Source organism: Labeo rohita, chromosome 18, assembly GCF_022985175.1.
Source record: "Labeo rohita strain BAU-BD-2019 chromosome 18, IGBB_LRoh.1.0, whole genome shotgun sequence".
Taxonomy (NCBI): domain Eukaryota; kingdom Metazoa; phylum Chordata; class Actinopteri; order Cypriniformes; family Cyprinidae; genus Labeo; species Labeo rohita.
Genome location: NC_066886.1, coordinates 9,440,302 through 9,460,837, shown reverse-complemented (window position 1 = coordinate 9,460,837; position 20,536 = coordinate 9,440,302). Strand labels below are relative to the sequence as shown.

Below are 20,536 nucleotides of genomic sequence, written 5' to 3'. Positions count from 1 at the left end.
TCAAACTTGTTTTAAACCGACCAATAATTGACATAAAAAAGTAAAGAGAAAGAAATTATGATCCAATTTTGTGATATCAAAATCCATTAAACATTACATTACAAATAAAAAAAAAAAAAAAAAAAAAAAAAAATAAGATTTGAACACTAAAAACAAATATTTTACTTGTTTGTCTGCATATCAGTGCAACCAAGGAAATGTTTTGTCAAAGGGGTTTGTCTGAAAAAACGTTTGGGAATTCCTGCATTACATGAACAAACATTAGTAAAAATTAAAACAGCAATGAGATTACACTCCCCAATTCATATGATAACATTTCACACTTATACATCGCCAGTAATTTGTTTCATACATGTTCTAATTGGGCTTTTAGTTTGTATTTATTTTCATGGCCATATATTGTGAATATATTCAAAGCAAAATGCTATATATATTTACTTTTCAATGAAAGTAAATGGGGACTGAGTAAATGGGTGAACTATTCTTTGAAGTCTGTTCGAATCCTCGGTGTTTGTTTCTAGGGGGAACAAAAACAACGACGGACCAGATTTCCGTGGACATATGAAAACAGATTGGTTCTCTTCGTAGTTACGTAAGGATGACTGTCACTTTCCCCAAGTCTTCTTAACAAGCTTTGTTAGATATGAGTACGATGTGAATGGCTTCTGCTGGAGCGCGTTTAGCGCGGCTTTATAGCTCATGTCCCGGTGTTATTTTACGTAGATCGATATCACATGCGGGGATGGACGACATGGGATTAAGCACGAGTCTTTCTTGCCTCGAACGACTGGAGTTTGACAATGTTGCTCTTAAAAAACTTCCACTGGACCCGTCCACCGAACCAGGGGTCCGACAGGTCAAAGGGGCCTGCTTCTCTAGGGTACAACCCACCTCTCTGAAGAACCCAAAGTTTGTGGCAGTTTCAGGGCCAGCTGTAGGACTGCTGGGTCTTGATGCTGAAGAGGTTTTGAAGGATCCACTGGGTCCAGAGTATCTCAGTGGGTCTAAAGTGATGCCTGGGTCAGAGCCTGCTGCCCATTGCTACTGCGGGCACCAGTTTGGACAGTTTGCAGGACAGCTTGGGGATGGAGCAGCATGTTATCTGGGAGAAGTGAAAGCACCAGTGGATCAGAGCCCTGAGTTGCTGCATGAGAATCCCACTGGACGCTGGGAGATCCAGGTGAAGGGTGCTGGACTGACACCATACTCTAGGTAGGCTGCTGCTGCATTATCACTGATGCTTTATCAACATTTTACGTAGATATTGCCACATCATGTTGTGATATTCTCATTGGCTGTTCACATGTGTGACCCTGGACCATTAAATAAGTCATAAGGGTAAATTTTAGCTTTTCATTATCTGTGGTTTGTTAGGATAGGACAATATTTGCCTGAGATACAACTATCTAGAAAGAAAATCTATTATCTGAGGGTGCATAAAATTCAAAATATTGAGAGAATCGCCTTCAAAGTTGTCCAAATGATGTTCTTTGCAAAGCATGTTACTAATCAAAAATTAAGTTTTGGTAAATTTACAGTGGGAAATTTACAAAATATCTTCATGGGACATGATTTTAACTTAATATCCTAATAATTTTTGGCATAAAAGAATAATCGGTCATTTTAACCCATACGATGTATTTTTGGCTATTGCTACAAATATACCCATGCTGCTTAAAACTGGTTTTGTGTCATATTTTAAATGATCATTCTGAAGATCCCATGTATAAATGGTCTTATCTTATACCTTGCATAGTATAAATGGAGCAGGACAGGAACAAAATATATTTTTTTTTTTTTTTCTTTCCATAAGATTTTTGTGCAATCTTGTGTTTTTTTAGACAGGCAGATGGGCGAAAGGTTTTGCGCTCCAGCATACGTGAGTTCCTGTGCAGCGAGGCGGTTTTTGCCTTGGGAATCCCGACCACGAGAGCTGGATCGGTAGTGATGTCAGATTCGCGAGTTATGAGGGATATCTACTACGATGGCAATCCACGCATGGAAAGATGCTCTGTGGTCTTGCGCATTGCTCCCAGCTTTATTAGGTAATGTTAAGTTGTTTATTTTGTTCCTAAATGCTTTTTTAAGTACTTTCCTAAAGTGTGTGTTAGTTTAGTATTATTTATATACTATATTATGTATTTATAATATTGTTTTTTATTTAGTTATGTATTTTATTTATTTATTTTGTATTTTTAGGTTTCAGTAATGTTTCAGTAATTTTATGTGCATTTGTCATTTTCATTATTTTTCTTATTTTCTTATTTCTTATTTCCTATATTTATACACTACCAGTCAGAAGTTTTTGTACAGTACGATTTTAATGTTTTTTTAAAGAAAAAACATTCTCTCACCAAGCCTATATTTATTTGATCCAAAATACAGCAAAAGCAGTAATACAGTGAAATATTTTTACTATTTAAAATGACTGCTTTCTATTTGAATATATTTTAAAATGTAATTTATTTCTGTGATCAAATCTACATTTTTAGCATCATTGCTCCAGTCTTCAGTGTCACATGATCCTTCAGAAATCATTCAAATATGTTGCATTGCTGTTCAAGAAATGCTTGGAGTCAGTATTTTTGAAAAAAGTTCTTTGGAAAAAAACTTGAAATTAATACTTTTATTTAGCAAGGTTGCTTTAAATTGATCAACAACTATGACATTTATAATGTTACAAAATATTTTTATTTCCAAACTTTCTATTCATCAAAGAAACCTGAAAAATTCTAATCAGCTGTTTTCAACATAATTATAATAATAAATGTTTTTTGATCAGCCAATCAGAATATTAGAATGATTTCTAAAGGATCACATGGAGTAATGATGCTAAAAATTCAGCTTTGATCACAGGAAAATATTACATTTTAAAATATATTCAAATAGAAAACAGTTATTTTAAATAGTAAAAATATTTCTAAATTGTACTGTTTTTGCTGTACTTTGGATCAAATAAATGCAGGCTTGGTGAACAGAAGAGACTTGTTTCAAAAACATTAAAAATCCTACTGTCCAAAAACTTTTGACTGGTAGTGTATTTAGCTGTAATTTTGTTTTAATTTTAGTAATTTTAGTACTTTAACTAAATATTTGATTTTAAAAAATAGTTTTAGCTAACAATAATGACAAACTATCACTCAACTACCTCAACTATCTCTTTTGACCTACTTGATCTGCAGAACTTCAGTTTTTATGTCTATAGTATCTAATTTTATTTTATTTTATGTCACTTGTAAAGGTCTGTTAGGTCTAGCTGACATTGTTGTAGATGTTAATACAGCATGTTGACCTGATTCTTGTTGTAGGTTTGGATCATTTGAGATCTTCAAGCGAGCTGACGAGTTCACTGGCCGTCAAGGTCCCAGCTACGGCCGTGATGAGATCAGAACCCAGATGCTGGATTACGTCATTGAGACCTTCTACCCAGAGATCCATCAGAATCACTCAGACCGCACTGAGAGGAATACTGCTTTCTTCAGAGAGGTAGACTGAGATCTATTCATCGCTTTTAATAATATCAGTGCTGCGGTAATGGTATTGATCCATTGAAACACCAGACCATTTTCTTTTATTTTTAGTTCCTGCAGTTTGTTGTTCTTAATCCTCAATGACCTTCTTTACCTGAGTAACTTTGGCAGGCTACCATCATCAGATTTAGCTCTTTATCCACTGAGACTATATTAGAGCATGTTAGTGCTGAGTAGTGATTAAATTAGCTAGTATAAATATATATATATTTTTTAAATAGAACTATTTTAAATGTTAAATTTATTTGTGACTTACAAATGAAGGTAAATACTAAAACAATATTTCATTTTTATTCTTATTCTGTTTTCTACTTAAATATTTATATATTTAACGGTAGTTTTGTGTTTGTCCTTGTTCTGACTACTTTTTAGATTAGTAATATTTTATATAAATAACTCAGTATCAGATATAAATTTGCATATTTGTTGTGATTTTCTATATGCACTTAAACATGCATTTTTATTACTAGGTGACTTTACGAACAGCGAGGCTGGTGGCTCAGTGGCAGTGTGTGGGTTTCTGTCATGGAGTCCTTAATACTGATAACATGAGCATCCTGGGTGTGACTTTGGATTATGGCCCTTTTGGCTTCATGGACCGGTAAAGTCTGTAATTAACTCAAATGTTCTTCTGACTGTTTAGCAGTCATTTGTATTATTGAACAATCATTCATGAACACTCATTTCCTTGTTTTTTCTTTCTAGTTTTGACCCAGATTTCATCTGTAATGCTTCCGATACTTCAGGCCGGTATTCATACCAAGCCCAGCCAGCCATCTGCCGCTGGAATTTAGCTCGTCTCGCTGAAGCCCTGGTGCCTGATCTACCTCCAGACCGGGCCGAACAGGTGCTGGATGAGTACCTGCCTCTCTACAATGGCTACTATCTGAGCAACATGAGGAAGAAACTGGGTCTGCTGAGGATGGAGGAACCAGAGGATGAGATGCTCATCACAGAATTTATGCAGACCATGCATAATACAGGTATGAAGATACTGTAACAATCATCTTGCTTATGATGCTTATTCTCTTTGATGGTAGATGATTATACCTCTGATTTCTCTCTACCTTTCCATCCTCTTAGGTGCGGATTTCACCAACACTTTCCGCAGCTTGAGTCAGATTTCCTGCCCAACACAGCAGGAGGGGGAAGATGAAAGTGAGGCCATAAAACAAGCTGCAGAGCTTCTCCTGCAGCAGTGTGCCTCTCTAGAGGAGCTCAAAGCTGCAAACAGACCCACCATGGATCCACGGTAACATCTCAGTGTATATTCTCATGTATACTACCATTCAGAAGTTCGTGAATATTTTTAAAACAGGTCGCTAATGCATTCATGAGGCTGTATTTACTTGATTAAAAATACAGAAAAGCAGTTATATTTTAAAGCATATTACAATGTAAAAGTATTTTATGGTGTTTTAAAATGTAATTTATTTCTGTGATGGCAAAGCTGAATTGTTAGCATCGTTACTCCAGTCTTCAGTGTCGCACGACCATTTAGAAATTATTGTAATGTGTTGATTTGGTGCTCAAGAAACCATTTATTATTAATATCAGTGTTTAATTTTTTGTGGAGATCTTTACTGTCATTTTTGATTGGTTTAATGGATCCTTGCTAAAAAAAAATATTAATTTTGTTTAAATAAAAATAACTGACTCCAAACCCCTTTGAATAGTAGTGTATATGTTTACCATATATAGTGTGTTAATGGTGTATAATGATCAAAGTTGTGCTTAGTTTACTATTTAGTAAAAACAGCTGAACTATTTCCTTTAGCTCTTAAAATTTTTTTTTAAAAGTGTTGTTATTGTTAACAATCAGTATTACATTTTATTTTAAAGTATTTGTTCATTGAAATAAAGCTGAAAAATAAAATATTAAATATTACATATTTAACTTTTTTTTTTTAATTAGAAATGTGTCCTTAACTAAATGGGAAAAATAGAATAATAATTTGAAAGTATCAATAATAATATTAAAAAAAAATTAAAAATATAATAAAAACTAAACCACTAATTGACAAAAGCACATCACATAAAAACTTAAACTAAAATTAAAATAAAGACTGAAAAAATAAAAGTGGATTTTAAAATTGAATTAAATGCTATAATAGCATATGAATAACACTGAAGTGCCTATAAATAGTATTGGTTAAAATTAAAAGGAAGTTCTTATATATCTTTATTTGCATACTTCTGTTCAGTGATGTTTTCTTTCCTTCAATATAGCGAACTTGCAATGCTGCTGTCCATGGCTCAGAGTAACCCTGCACTTTTCCAGATGATTTCGGACAGGAAGACAGTCGCCCGTCAGCTGGACAGGCTCTCAAGATTGAAGGAGCTGATGGACACCACTGCAGAACAACTAAGAGCCAAACAGATTGAAGACTGGTCCTGCTGGATCCAAAAATACAGGTAGAGAAAGGAAACATCAAATTCTTTTGATCTGACACACTAATTTCCTGTTGCCAGGTAAAAATGCATTGCAAAACATTGTTATTTGAAACCAAACAGACCTAGAGAGAAAGAAGTTTTAGTAATTTAAGATCTGTGTGAATTTTTTCAATGTGCTTTTATATTGTCTATCCAATTCTGAAGGCAGCGGCTTGCTCGTGAATGTGAGTCAGGAGTTGATGTGGAAGATATGCAGAGGGAGAGAGTACGTGTGATGAACAACAACAACCCGTATGTGGTACTCAGAAACTATATTGCCCAGAATGCAATAGAGGCAGCTGAAAATGGTGACTTCTCAGAGGTGGGGCTCTTACTAGCTTTGTTTTAGTTACTAATATCGTTCAAAAGTTTGGGGACGGTATGATTTTTAAAATAAAATTAATACTTCTATTCAGCAAGGACACATTCAATTAATTGTTAAAAAAATGTAATGCTGTTATTTTTTATTTTTAACTTCACAGACCCAAACTTTTGAATAGTTGTGATGTTTTTATTGAACAAATTTGCATTTTAGTCTTTGTCTTCTCAAACCCATTAGGTCCAGAGAGTTCTGAAAGTGTTGGAAAAGCCGTTCTCTGTGCAGGAAGGTCTTGAAAAGCCAGGCTGGGTGGGAAGAGGAGGAGTGGCAGATTCAGGAGAAAGAGATGAGACCGGAGAAGAAGGAAATACTTCAGGAGCAGAGGCTCGAGTGCTTGTCCCATATGACAGCAAGCCCCCCATATGGGCCAATGAGATCTGTGTCACCTGATCATCATAAAACCTTCATGACAACCTGCTCATTTAAGCAGAATAATCCTGCAGAAGCTGGTCAGGTGTCAATGAAGATATTAAATGAGGTATTAAACTCCTGTCCACCAGTTAAAAACATGCAGTGAGATAACGCGTAGGGGCTAAATGAAAATCCAGCACGTTTATTGCTGTATATTTGACTGGTTGCAAATGATGACTTAGACCAGCAGTCTAACCATGACAGGTCTCAGTCTGAAAGATAGAAGTTATGCCTTTATAAAATGACTGTGACTTTAAAATAAAACGCACAAGCTGTTGACCAACCAAGCTCTAGAGTTTAAACGCACAAAAAATGTAATCATTTTCTTAAAGGGTCTTATTTAAAATCATGTATTTATACAAGTATGTAGTGCTGATGTAACACACTATCCATGCGTAGCTGAAATAGTCAGTAGTCAATTATTCCGCAACTACATTTACTTGTAAATAGTAACCTGACTAAAAGTGTCTTATTTTCAGTTAAGAACTTTTAAGTTTGCTTACCATACAGCTTCACCTAGTTCATTTTTAAAGTGTAATTGGAAAATCATTGCATAAACCATTTTACATTTTAATTTTGGAGCCAACAGAGCAAGTACTGTATTTTCATATGCTTTGTGTCCATTCCTGAAATGCCATAATTAACAGAAATAATGTCTTTCAGCATAGTTTCAACAACTGTGGTGAAATTCTCAAACATTATTTATCATTTTTATGAACGTCCCTGATGAATATGCAATATTTCTAAGATAAAATACTAATTTAATAAACATAACAAATAGCATGTCCGTGTTCTAATTTTGTAAACCAGGATTATTTCTGTGAGGATGATGTTTTGTATTTGTAAAAGACATTTGGGACCTTTTCAGTGAGAGTGTGTGTGGAAGCGGCTTCCATTGTTTTCGTTTAGGGAGGAATGTCTGTGCCTGGGGCCCAGTATGTAGGTAACATGTTATCACAGGTTCAGATGTGCACCTAAAAATATTAGAGCAGCTTTCAAGTACTTGCAGACACAAAAATCTCCATGTAATCTAATGCATCTAACAGGGAAAATGAGCACTCTTCTTCTTTGTTTATATTGTGAAAGACCAAAATCCAAGGGACTCCCAAAGCCCTAGTATTAATGTTTTCAAGGCTGTGGAAGAAAAAACATGCAGCAGTTGTCACATTGACTGAAGGACAAACATGTTCTTGGATTTTTTGTCTCAGTGACGCAATTCGTGTATGGAAAGCTGTTTTTACGTTTATTGCATTAAACTAACTAGTATGTTTAATGCCACTAATAATTGTTTAATCACTAATAAGTCATTTAATGAGTAGAAAACATTTTCAGTTTTTCTGCTAACTTTAATGTGAACATTATACCTAGGGCCAGATTTACTAAATGTGGCAAATTGGCGTTAGAGTGCAATTCCATAAAAGTGTCGATGGGAAAATTCTGTGTGTGATTTACTAACAGTGCGCACATTAAGGAACATAGACACAGCCAGATCATTTCCATAATGACCAGCGCAAACTACCATCTACCAGCGTAAATGCGCTTTTTCTTGGCATTAAATAATGGAATGAATAAGCAAAAACGCTTGTTTTTGACAAGCACAAACGTTACGATGCATTCACAGGGGGCGTCAGCGTCAACGCCTCTCGTTTACTTTGATTAGGGTGACATCAAGCATTGCTGAAGTCTGTTGCGTTGCGTCACTGGGGTTGCTTGCGTCACTGGGGTTACTTGCGGCAGAAGTTGAAAACTTTTCAAGCGACATTACAGGCCTTAGCCAATCATATAAACCTTATGCAAATATACTAGTGCAGACGCTAGCCAATCGCGTTAATGCAACACCAGAAAAGTAATGTGATTGGCTGTTGTTACTATGACAGTCGGGTCAGCACCAAGCTTCAGCCACGTCCTCCGTTCTTTATTGCACATCTTTAGTAAATCCTGACAGTACAATTTTAATGCCAAAAAATGGTTTGCGCTGGCGCAAGCTGTTAGTAAATCTGGCCCTTATTCTCTTAGCATCTAGAATCTAGTATTACATATTCATTACATAATAGTAATAATTACTTCACTGCTAGTCAGTAACCCAATAGTGACAAGTAATTGTGTCATTTTCACTTGAACAAATTTAATTGGCATTGAATTCTATTGGAATCTGTGTTTAGATATCAGTTCAATTTTGAGAGGGTGATTACACGACAGCGTTTTCAACTAAATATGGAAAATGTTTTACATTTTGGCCATTCATTTACACGACAGTGGTGTTTTGGAGGCCAAAAATGCAAACCTTTGTCAGCTACATTCAGTCTATGTCCAAATGTGCTAAAGCACATAGTGTTTCTTTACAAAGTGACATTACCAACTACTGACTTGGCATGCAAATTACACCATTTTTAGTTGTTTTTGTGGAGCTGTGTAAAGGTAAATCATACTGACAACATTGCTGTCTGTATGCAAAACTTTTCAAAAAAAAAGAAGCAGAGGAAAACTTGCATTTTTAGTACAATCGTTGTTGTGTGAACATACTGTGAATATTATTCATAGTATATTTTCCATTTGTTGCTCATACCTATTCCAGTTTTACTTGTAATTGTAATAATTACTAACTATTTGAACAATTACTAGCATCTATTCCAAGTTTCTAGGATAGACTGAATGCTAGTCTCTACTTGAATCATAGATACATAGTTAGAATAGTTACTTATTAGTGACAATGGAAAGCATACTGGTCCTCATCTGATTAATAGCTAATATATTTTTCAAATATTAGCAACAAAACGGGTCTTACTTAGAATTGCTCAGTAGCTTTATGTTAATACGGCTTGCCATACTTACGGCCAAGCCGGAGAGGGAGCGGTTACGCGAGCACGCACGGTCTATGAACGCGCACAGGTAGATCTCTATTATCAGTGTTCAGGTAAACCTGGAAATCTCAGCCGTGGGACTCGAGGTGGCACATTTAAAGTGGTATTCACCAATATGTCAGTCCGATCAAGACCTGGCTATTATCGCCAGGAGGTGAATAAAACCATTTGGGAGGTTCCGGAGAGATACCGAGATCTGAAACAGGTGGGGACAGGGGCATATGGTACAGTATGGTGAGTGTGCTCTAATTTTCTGTACTTCCTGGAAAGAATCGTGCTTTACATTGTAAACAGACGTAATGCATTGTCACCGTAGCAGATCCACGTATCCGGCGTCTATTCAAAACAAATGATGTGGACGGAGGCAGTCAAGCACAAGTAAAAGATTACTTCATGATTAAGATGTCCAAAAGTAGCTTAATAGAAATTCAGTAGTATGTGTTTTTGTTTTTTCACTGCGTCTTTAAAGAGATATTCAAGAAAAGCAAAGAGAGAAAATGAGAGTTCCTAATGAGAAATTCAAGTGCCTGCAAAGCTACGTTGCGTACAGCTCTTTGCTTTACTATGAAGTTCATAATTGTAAGATGGCAGCTGTTGACGAATACTGCCTGTGGTCAGGTGATGATGGTTTATTGCATGTCCTTACGTTTTCATACTTGCTTTAAAAGGCCCCGAGGAATATCCCACTATTGAGACGTCCCACAATATAGTAAATAAAACCATTTACTATCCCTAAAACATCGTCCTCAGACCAATTCTTCATATAATTAAAATATATCACCTAAGAAAAACAGAAATAGGTATATATATTGAGCATAGGAGTTTCTTTTGAGATGGCAAGCTTCTTTTGCTGTAAGTTCTACTGTATTCATGCACACTAGCTTGAAATGTGTGTACATAGTAGTATTTATTTATTTCCTACTAGTCACTACGCCAATAGTTATTGCCAAGTAATTTCAATTTTACTGGTAACAAGTTTTTTTGCTATTAGATTCTGTGGAATCTCTTCAGGTATCAACTATTAATTTTTGAATGCTGTAGTATGTTCTCTAGTTGCTCATACCTATTACAGTTTCTAGTATCTATTCTAGTTGTTGTAGACACTAGTTTTAACTTGAGGGATTGGTTGAATAGACACTAGTGACCAGAACTGGGTAAGTTACTTACAAATTGTAGTCCGTTACTGATTCCAAATTACCTGACAAAAACTGTAGTTATTAATGTAATCCATTACATTGCATATTGCAGTTAATGTAATCAGACTACTTTTTGATTACTTTTAGATCTGTAGACCTAACTTGTTTATGACATTGATTTAAATAGGAAAATCGTGTACCATATTGATATAAAAATGCAAACCAAAAAATAAAATATTGTGCGTTAAACATTACATTACATCAAGGTTTGTAAAGGAATTGCAGGGGGTATGTGAATTTAATAAAAATCATTAGATTAGAAAATTAAAATAATTTTAAAATAACACTTACAAAAAAAAAAAAAAAAAAAAAAAAAAAAACATTTTATTTGTTTATCTGCATGTCATGTGGCCATTAAGCAACATCAGAAAACTGTGAACAATGTGTAAATGTGATACTTGATTTTTACAGTATTTCTTTTAAACTCTCAGAGGTCCTTCAAATGTAAAATATGAATAAGAAGAATTAACAAAGGAGAATGAATACATTATGAATAAATTATTGCTATAGTGTGAACAATACGTAATCATGTAATAATTAAAAAGTAACTGTAGTCTGTCAGCGCTGATTGCCTTGTGGGCAGAGCACTGACATATGGCGCAATTGCACCTAGGGTGTCCCGAGTTCGAATTCCGCCTCGTGGATCTTTCCTGATCCTGCTCCCCTCTCTCTCTCCCATTCACTTCCTGTCATATCTTCACTGTCCTATCTAGAAAATGAAAAAAAAAGTAACTGTAGTCTGATTCCGAGTACTTTAAAACGTAATTTAATCTAATTACAAGTACTTCATTTTTGGAATCTGATTACGTAATCCAGATTACATGTAATCAGTTAGTACCCAGCTCTGCTAGTCACTACTGGAATCAGTACTAGTATTTAAATAATAAGAAGGTGCTAGTCACTGTTTAATGATTACTTCCTAGTTTTTTAAGGCATTGAAAACATTAATATTGGTAATGCTTCAGTTTACGCAATAGCTGTTAAAACATCCCAGGTAATTCATTGGCAAAATGTATATTTAAGTACTAGTTTGAAATGCATGTAGCATTTACAACTGGTGATTTACTCCTCAGCTATGCATTTGACCGGAGGACAGGGGCAAAGGTGGCCATCAAGAAGCTCCATCGTCCCTTCCAGTCTGACCTGTTTGCCAAAAGAGCTTATCGGGAGCTCAGGCTGCTCAAACACATGAAGCATGATAATGTAGGAAACCAGAGACTAACACTCCATAATGAGGCCTATAAATGAACAGATTTGCATGCTGTGCTGTATTTAACAACCACTTTCTCTGGTTGGATCGTTACAGGTTATTGGACTCCTGGATGTTTTTACTGCAGACCTTTCTCTAGACAGATTCCATGACTTGTGAGTATCCTACAAATGCTGTATACGCTGTACTGTGATTGTTTTGGATGTATAGTAATTCTTGGATGCATGATCATCATCTTTTGCAGTTACTTGGTCATGCCTTTCATGGGTACTGATCTAGGAAAACTAATGAAAATGGAGAGACTGTCAGAGGACAGGGTTCAGTATTTGGTCTACCAGATGTTGAGAGGACTCAAAGTGAGTATTGTAAGTTCTTAGTAATACTTAATTGCTCTCTCAAATGTATTGTCATAAATCCGTATGTGTTTACAGTATATCCATGCTGCTGGAATCATTCACAGGGTGAGTAAGATTGATTTAGTCTTAAATACATATAGTATGTACACATGTATTTCTCACTGCAAAACCACTGACTTCATCTGTTAATATCTGCAGGATCTCAAACCAGGCAATCTGGCAATCAATGAAGAGTGTGAGCTTAAGGTATTTCACTGTGAAGTGGTATTTGAATAATTATGCTGTATGCCTCTTGTCAAGATAAAGCCTTGTGTCTTATATTGTAGATCCTGGATTTTGGTTTAGCTCGGCAAGCAGACAGCGAAATGACGGGCTATGTTGTGACACGTTGGTACAGAGCGCCTGAAGTCATCCTTAGCTGGATGCACTACACACAGACTGGTTAGTTTCATGTTGCATGCAGTAAACTTTATATATTTATTACTGGTTGCATGTATTTTTTTCTTTGTTTAACTCAGGTTAATCTGTTTGTGAAATGCTATCCATACTGTGATTAAAAGCATATGTAATATTACATAAGGATCAGCGTTAGTCTATTTTATAAAGGCAATAGAAAATTCTTGATTAGTGAGGTAATGCACAATTGCTTTTTAAACGAGACATGTTTGTGTTTGATTAAATTTTCCCCTCAGTGGACATCTGGTCAGTCGGATGCATCATGGCAGAAATGCTGCTTGGAAAACCACTTTTCAAAGGAACTGACCGTATCCTTCCTCGCAGGAAAGCTGTGGTTTTTATGTTCAAGTTTAGGAGAATGTTTGTGTTTTTGATGTGGTGATTACTTCCCAAATTCTCATCCCCAGTATATCGAATCCTTGACCATGTTCCACCAGACCTGGATCAGCTGATGGAGATCATGAAGATTACAGGGACACCCACAAAAGAGTTCACAGCCAAACTACAGTCTGAAGATGTGTGTTTTAGTAACATTTTCATACTAAGACTAGTTTGCACACCACTCACCAGATGTATTATGAGATGTGAAAATCTAAACCATGGTATTTTTTTTCTAGGCTAGAAACTACATAGCAAAATTACCAAAACTTAGAAAGAAAGACCTTCGGACATTGTTACCAAATGTTAACCCACAAGGTAAGAGTGTTTTCCCTTTTTCTCAATGCAAAAAAGGGGAGTGTGTATTTTTCAAATTAGGGTTACAATATATGTGACACTGCACTGTAAAAAAAAAAAAAAAAAAAAAAAAAAAAAAAAAGAAAAGAAAAAGAAACTTGTTTCAACTTGAAAAGTGTTCATTAAGTTTACTCAACTCAAATATCCACGTTTTCATGTAGTACAACTTAACATTTCATGTTGACTAAACTTAAAATTTTAAGGCAGCTCGAACACTTACTTTTTTTTTTTTTTACAGTGATGTACCACAAAACCACTCATAAGGGTCAATTTATTTAAATTAAGATTTATACATTTATACAAAATCTGGAATCTGAGGTTGCAAATAAAAAAATAAATTAAATACTGAGAAAATCACGTTTAAATTTGTCCAAATTAAATTCTTAGCAAAGCATATTACTAAAAAAAAAAATTAAGTTTTGATGTATTTATGGTAGAAAATTTACAAAATATCTTCATGGAACATGATCTTTACATAATATCCTAATGACTTTTGGCATAAATAAAAAATCGATAATTTTGACCCATGCAATGTATTTTTGGCTATTGCTACAAATACACCTGTGTTACTTATGACTGGTTTTGTGGTCCAGAGTCACATATTATGTAGTAGACATATAGCTTTGAATACTACATGTAAACGTATTTTTAAAAATGCTTTTGCTCATTGTTTTATTCTTTTTATGCATTTTTTGCATTTAATATGCATGCAGTCATATTTGTTCTTTAAAAAAACACCCAAACCACCCTTTTTAAATGAACTTGTGAAGGAAAAGGGGAAAAATTGTATTAAAGTATAAAGTAAATCTTGATGATGTACATAAAATCTCATCATTTACATTTATGCATTTGGCAGGTTCTTTTATATAATCAGCTTTTATTGCATTCAAGGTAGACATTTAATTAGTTCATGCATTCATGCACTGGGCAGGATTTTGACTGACAAGCAGTCTGACCAATCATAAAGCAGCATCTTCCATTTTTGTCCGACAAACAAAATAAGACAGGAGAGTAGATTAACGTTGGTGGACTTGAGCTTGAAAAATGGTCTTTCCGTGGTTAAAACAATAACTTTTGATGTTCATTCATGTTTATTTCATGCTATAACTAGTAAAGAGGAAGCGATCAGTGTTGCCAAGTCTGTGGTTTTCCCACAGTTGCCACGGATTGTTTTTGATGTCCGCAGGTTGAAGCGACCCCAATAACGTCATACTTAGCCACTGAAATGCAAATTTACGAAGGGGGCCCCAACAAAAAAAATGTGTATTTTAATCCTCGGAACGCAATTTTTTTTTTTACGGGAGACCCCCTTGAAATGCAACTGGGCTAGTTTTGAGTAGCAATTGTATGGGTTTTGTTGTGAAAACCCGGCAACCCTGGAAAAGATAATCGGTTTATGTGCTGCTTAAACTGAGGTGCTACAGCGCTATGTCATGAAACATTAAAGAGCCACAAAGCTGTATTTATTGTCTAAATTTATTAAAAAATGGCAAAATTTGAAAGCTGAGACTTTCTTTCATAGCTAAAGTAACCTGCTCCATCTTGTCTATCAGTGTGTTGTCAGTGTCGTCTTTGCTCCGCAATGTATATATATAACGACGTGTGGTGTACGTTGTTGGACATAGCAACAGTAACGAAGGGGGCGGGTCTTTGCGAAGGTCAATTGAACCCATGATTTTCATAAGTTCCATAAGTTTCCCAAGGAATGCATGAACTACTGTTGGATCCAAGTACATCTTTCATAAATGCATTTGATGAAGACAAGTTTGAAAGTCACATAATCATTTGTCACTGACTCTGTGTTGATTTCCTTCTCAGCAATTCATGTGTTAGAATGCATGCTGCTCCTGGACCCTGAAAGTAGAATAACAGCAGCAGAGGGACTGGCTCTTCCATTCTTCTCAGAGTTTCGTGAACCAGAGGAGGAGACAGAGGCCCCGCCGTATGATCATTCACTGGATGAGGCAGAGCAGTCAGTGGAGCAATGGAAAAGTAGGTTTAAATTACTTTAAATCCACTGCAATGGTGTAATGGATTTGGCAACCAATTATAACATGTTTCATGATATAAACAGGCAATCAAGAAATACTTCACTCCAAAATTAATATTTGCTGAGAGTTTACTCACTCTCAGGGCTTCCAAGTTGTAGATGAGTTTGTTTCTTATTCAGAGCAGATTTGGAGAAATTTAGCATTACATCACTTGCTCATCAATAGATCCAATGCAGTGAATGAGTGTCGTCAGAATGAGTTCAAACAGCTGATAAAAACAACACAATAATTGACAAGTTATACACACAAAAGCAGTAGCTCATTTCCAGAACAAACATTTACAGATAATGTACTCACTCCCTTGTCATCCAAGATGTTTGTGTCTTTCTTTCTTCAGTCGTAAAGAAATTGTTTTTTGAGGGAAAACATTTAAGGATATCACTCCATATAATGGACTTCTGTGGTGCCCGCGAGTTTAAACTTCCAAAATGCAGTTTAAATCCTGCTTCAAAGGGTTCTAAACATTACGAAAATTACAATTTCTATACTTTTTAACCTCAAATGCTTGTCTTGTCTAGCTCTGTGTGAACTCTGTGCATTCTGGTTCAGTACAGTTAGGGTATATCGAAAAACTCCCATCTCATTTTCTCCTCCAACTTTAAAATTGTCCTACATTGCTGCAGAAGTACCAACCCAGTGTTTACAAAGTGAACATGCAAAGAAGGTCAAACGCCCTTCACAAAAAAAAAGGTTTTTGAAGTTTTTCGGCCTACCCTAAAGGTCTTTAAAGGGACTGTACGGAGTAAGCATGTGCATCACAGAGCTAGACAAGATGAGCATTTGAGGTTAAAAAGTATATACATTTTTATTTATTTATTTATTTATTTTAAAAAATGGCCAATCGTTTCGATAGATAAGACCCTTATTTCTTGGCTGGGATTGTTTAGAGCCCTTTAAAGCTGCATTTAAACTGCATTTTGGATGTTCAAACTCACGGGCACCATAGAAGTCCACTATATGGAGATAATTCCTGAAATGTTTTTCTTCAAAAAAACATCATTTCTTTTACGACTGAAGAAAGACATGAACATCTTTGATGACAATGGGTTGAGTCTATTATCTGTAAATTTTCCTTTAATTTGTTAGTATTTTACTTTTATATGTGCTATAGTTTATTCTTGAGAGTTAAGAAATAACAATTTTCTTTTTCTGTTCCTTCTATTTCCTCTTTGACCCCAGAACTCACCTTCACTGAAATTCTGACCTTCCATCCAGCACCAGTGGTGGGAGAATCTAAAGAGACAGCCCTCTGAGATTGCTTATTTTTACATCATCAACGCTTCACATTTTCTTTGTACCATGTCATATACAAACTTTGAACTATTTTTGTGAGTGTACTGTTTATTTTTAGCTTTTTAGCCTGTTGTGTGCTAATTGTTTGCACGGTTGAACTAGGCACAACTGACCTGCACCATTCTGCAATTTGAGTTGAAGATTTGAGTATAAATCTTTGCAAGTATGTGATTGTAGTACCCTTATATTTTTATTATTAGTATTTTTTCAAGCAAAACCTGTCACTAGCCAGCATTGTTGCTGACACTTAATTACACTGGAGATAATTTCACTGAAATACTGCTGTATAAATATCCATATATTTTACATGGTTTACATGTAACTCTGAAATAAAAAAAGAACTCTTTTCAGGTTTTTGCCAAACACTACAGCCAAATATTCTAGTATCTGCAAGAGTATTACTTTTATCTTTTAAAACCAAGTTTGCCAACCTGTGCACAGTCCAGAAAAATCATGTTTTTATGCAAAAGAAAATGGTGTATATTAAGCATATTTTGAATTCATTACATTACATTTTTGTTGTATATTTTTTATTCAGTTTTACAGAAGAAAAGTCACATGATTAAAAGACAATTGGTAATTTTTCTGCTTTTTTTGTTTCTAATTCTCATCTTGAGTTTACACTACCTGTCAAAAGTTTTTGAACAGTAAGATTTTTAATGTTTTTTTAAAGAAGTCTCTTCTTCTCACCAAGCCTGCATTTATTTGATCCAAAGTACTGGAAAAACAGTCCTTTTTTATTACTTAAAATAACTGTTTTCTATTTGAATATATTTTTAAATGTAATATTTTCCTGTGATTTCAAAGCTAAAATTTTAGCGTCATTACTCCAGTCACATGATCCTTCAGAAATCATTCTAATATTCTGATTTGCTACTCAAAAAAAAAAAAAAAAAAAAAAATATATATATATATATATATACACACACACAGTTGAACTGGTTTGGAAGTCAGTTGAATTGAAATTCTCATGAAATCCAATAGAGGGCAACATTTGCACTTTCTTAGCACTTCCTTTAAAAACATTCCACTGTGATACTTTTTAGCTGCGTTATTACACTAGAAACTCCATTTAGACTTTAGATCCCATGCCCAGCCTCTGTTTTTATGTATTTTATTAAAATTTTCTAATGTAATTAATTTAGTAGTGAGCATTGCTGCTACATGCCAATACTTTGCTTTCGTTTCCTATGAAGGGATACAGTCATTTTAGCTCTAAGCGCTCAGTTGACCTTTGAACTTTTAGTTTAGGGACTCAATTCCCTGTCCCTTGAGAGTCTTTCCCTGTTCCTGTAGCCTGTCTTTGATACCTGGCCTTTTTTTGGCCTCTGTTTAGAGTCCTTGTGCGGTTCATGTGGTCAAAGAGTGTTCTGCCCGAAGGAAAACAGAGGAGGGGGAAAATACATTTTTCATCCTGCTTACTTCTTGGCAGCCAGATGTAATGACACAGAATGAAAGAGGAAGAGAGGAAGATAGCAAGCAAAGCCAGCAAAGTTTCTTCTCTCTCTGGTTTATTTAAAGAACTTCTCTGATTTGTTGACGCAAATATCTTTCTTTGTTAAAAAAAGGCTGCACAAAGGTGTCTGTTAAAACGAAAGTCACTTAAGTTTAAAGCTGTTTCATAATGTACTGTAAAATGTAACACCAAATGTTTTGCAGAAGGTTTTATAGGAATAGCACTCCCAAAAATTTTTAAATTTGCAAAAAAAATTTCCAGTCAGGCCATCCAACATTGAAACACATTTGATGAATTTTGGCATTGCATTACTGGCTCACCAATGGGTCCTCTGCAGTGAATGGGTGCCGTCAGAATGAGAGTCCAAACAGCTGATAAAAACATCACAATTATCCACAGGTACTTCAGTCTATCAATTAACATCTTGTGAAGCAAAAGGCTGTGTGTTTGTAATAAACAAATCCATCATTAAATAAGGTCTATTACCATAGCGTCTGGCCAAAATATAAGTCCATATTCCAAAATAACACTTCCTCCAGAGGAAAAGTCCATCCTCTGTTGTCCTCTCACATGAAAATCCCCCACCATATTTGTTTAGAACTGTTTTGCTTATAAACAGTGCTTAATATTTGCATATTTCTCACTGGAAAAAGCAATATTATGGATAGAGCACTCATATTTTAGCTGGAGGTAATTGTTTGAAGTTAAAACACGTTGGGCAATAATGTTTTTGTTTCTACAAATGTAGCTTTCACTTACACTTCATAAGACGTAACTCTCATTCTGATGGCACCCACTCACTGCAAAGGATCCATTGGTGAGCAAGTGATGCTTTGCATCACTCCTCCAAACCTGCTTCAATGAAGTGCATCATTTGTGTGATGATACAGGTATTTTATATCTAAACGAATTACATTTAGACATTTTAAGTGACTAAAGTGTCCTTACTGAGGCTACTGTATGTTTATATATACAGTGTGCAATTTCACACTGATTTCACACATCTCTTTACACTGAGAACACAATGTCCAGTGAATAAACTATGGTAGGCCGTCACTGTCAAACATCCTGTCTTGTGCAACACTTTTGCGTTGGGATAAACATAATATTGCATTGTTTGCTTATGTTTGCATAGTTTGGGAATCATGAACTATTGCATAAGTGACTTCTTATGCTTCAGTATATACACTAGCATTCAAAAGTCTGAAATTGAAGGCTGCGTTTATTTGATTATAAATACAGCATGCAAACTTTTGACATAGCAGAGCACATTTTGAAATATTTCTGCATTTAGTAATCTCATAAGCAATCTTGGTTGCATTGTGAAACACTGTCTATCATACTCTCCTGCTTCATGCTCTCTGCATACTTTATTGTTTATTTTTTCTAAAGCACAGGGAGATGCACGTGCCTCCTTACTGTTTAGCTGATCTTGAGGAATCCTTTGGCTTAGTGGGCTGCGCAAGAGGAAATTCCACGGGCTCAAATGTTCTCAGTAAAGGCCCCAGCGTGGATCAAGGACCCGGAATCCCTGAAACCCATCGACTCAGGGACAACAAGGGGCCAGGAGGAATGAACGTGACGGTACCACAGATGGTTCTCTTCCAGTCAGCAGACAGACTATGGTTAGAATGGTATTTTAAGTATCACCATGCTCATGAAAATAACTGTTACCCAAAACATATGTGCGTGATCTTAAGAAGTTCATACTTGCCATTAGATTCTCCTGCTGGTTTTCATTCTGCATCATAATTTTGTTGATGAAGAATAATAAGGAAAGGGTAAGAATGCATCAGGACTGTTTTCACAAAAGATTTAGTGCAAATAGAGCAAGTGTCGTCTTTTTCTGACTTTCGGACTTTATGTGTGGTATCATCCAAAAGGCCCAAGAGAGCCATCATGTACGTAAAGGTTGCACTTGACTGAATAACATCCAGCTCCCATTCTGGCTCAACCAAACCTGTCAAAGTTATAAGGTTTACAGCTGACTAAATACTGTAAGGGTCAGAGGTGGTTCATTGACTTTATCTTTTTGGAGGAATTTAGCTGTTTTAAAGAACAGAATGTTCTTGGTTGTGATGTAAGAAGAACACAGCAACATCCTCCTCCTTTGGAAAAGGTCTGGGGGGCTTTTAGATTTCTTTAGCAGTACTCCAGGAAATTGTGGTC

The 20,536-nt window shown here is 35.5% G+C and overlaps 2 protein-coding genes across 3 annotated transcripts; both read left to right on the top strand.

Annotated features, from left to right (window-relative positions):
- Positions 1-521: 521 nt before the first annotated feature.
- On the top strand, positions 522-7,034 carry selenoo1 (selenoprotein O1). Of its 2 annotated transcripts, none has more exons than XM_051135225.1 (9): positions 522-1,212; positions 1,842-2,045; positions 3,309-3,486; positions 4,001-4,131; positions 4,236-4,513; positions 4,614-4,782; positions 5,760-5,945; positions 6,129-6,285; positions 6,523-7,034. In XM_051135225.1, the coding sequence occupies exons 1-9, from the start codon at positions 659-661 to the stop codon at positions 6,739-6,741; spliced, it is 2,076 nt and encodes a 691-aa protein (XP_050991182.1). In that variant the 5' UTR covers positions 522-658; the 3' UTR covers positions 6,742-7,034. The 2 variants fall into 2 exon arrangements, with proteins under 2 accessions (XP_050991182.1, XP_050991183.1); XM_051135226.1 differs by having other exon boundaries at positions 6,523-6,816.
- Positions 7,035-9,585: 2,551 nt separating this feature from the next.
- mapk12a (mitogen-activated protein kinase 12a) lies at positions 9,586-17,491 on the top strand. The gene is made up of 12 exons (XM_051134701.1): positions 9,586-9,848; positions 11,884-12,013; positions 12,117-12,175; positions 12,265-12,376; positions 12,452-12,481; positions 12,575-12,622; positions 12,703-12,817; positions 13,069-13,140; positions 13,270-13,349; positions 13,450-13,528; positions 15,386-15,559; positions 16,798-17,491. Exons 1-12 carry the CDS (start codon positions 9,730-9,732, stop codon positions 16,869-16,871), a joined length of 1,092 nt encoding a protein of 363 aa, XP_050990658.1. The 5' UTR covers positions 9,586-9,729; the 3' UTR covers positions 16,872-17,491.
- The last annotated feature ends 3,045 nt before the right edge of the window (positions 17,492-20,536 follow it).

What these genes read in the sequence shown, in the direction of transcription:
- selenoo1 (XM_051135226.1), top strand. Translation starts at nt 659, where the DNA reads ATGGCTTCTGCTGGAGCGCGTTTAGCGCGGCTTTATAGCTCATGTCCC. An exon ending in CCTTTTGGCTTCATGGACCG is followed by an intron (nt 4,132 to 4,235) that starts GTAAAGTCTGTA and finishes TTTTCTTTCTAG; the next exon opens with TTTTGACCCAGATTTCATCT. An exon ending in TGCTGGATCCAAAAATACAG is followed by an intron (nt 5,946 to 6,128) that starts GTAGAGAAAGGA and finishes CCAATTCTGAAG; the next exon opens with GCAGCGGCTTGCTCGTGAAT.
- mapk12a (XM_051134701.1), top strand. Translation starts at nt 9,730, where the DNA reads ATGTCAGTCCGATCAAGACCTGGCTATTATCGCCAGGAGGTGAATAAA. An exon ending in CTGCTGGAATCATTCACAGG is followed by an intron (nt 12,482 to 12,574) that starts GTGAGTAAGATT and finishes TAATATCTGCAG; the next exon opens with GATCTCAAACCAGGCAATCT. An exon ending in CCAAACTACAGTCTGAAGAT is followed by an intron (nt 13,350 to 13,449) that starts GTGTGTTTTAGT and finishes TTTTTTTTCTAG; the next exon opens with GCTAGAAACTACATAGCAAA.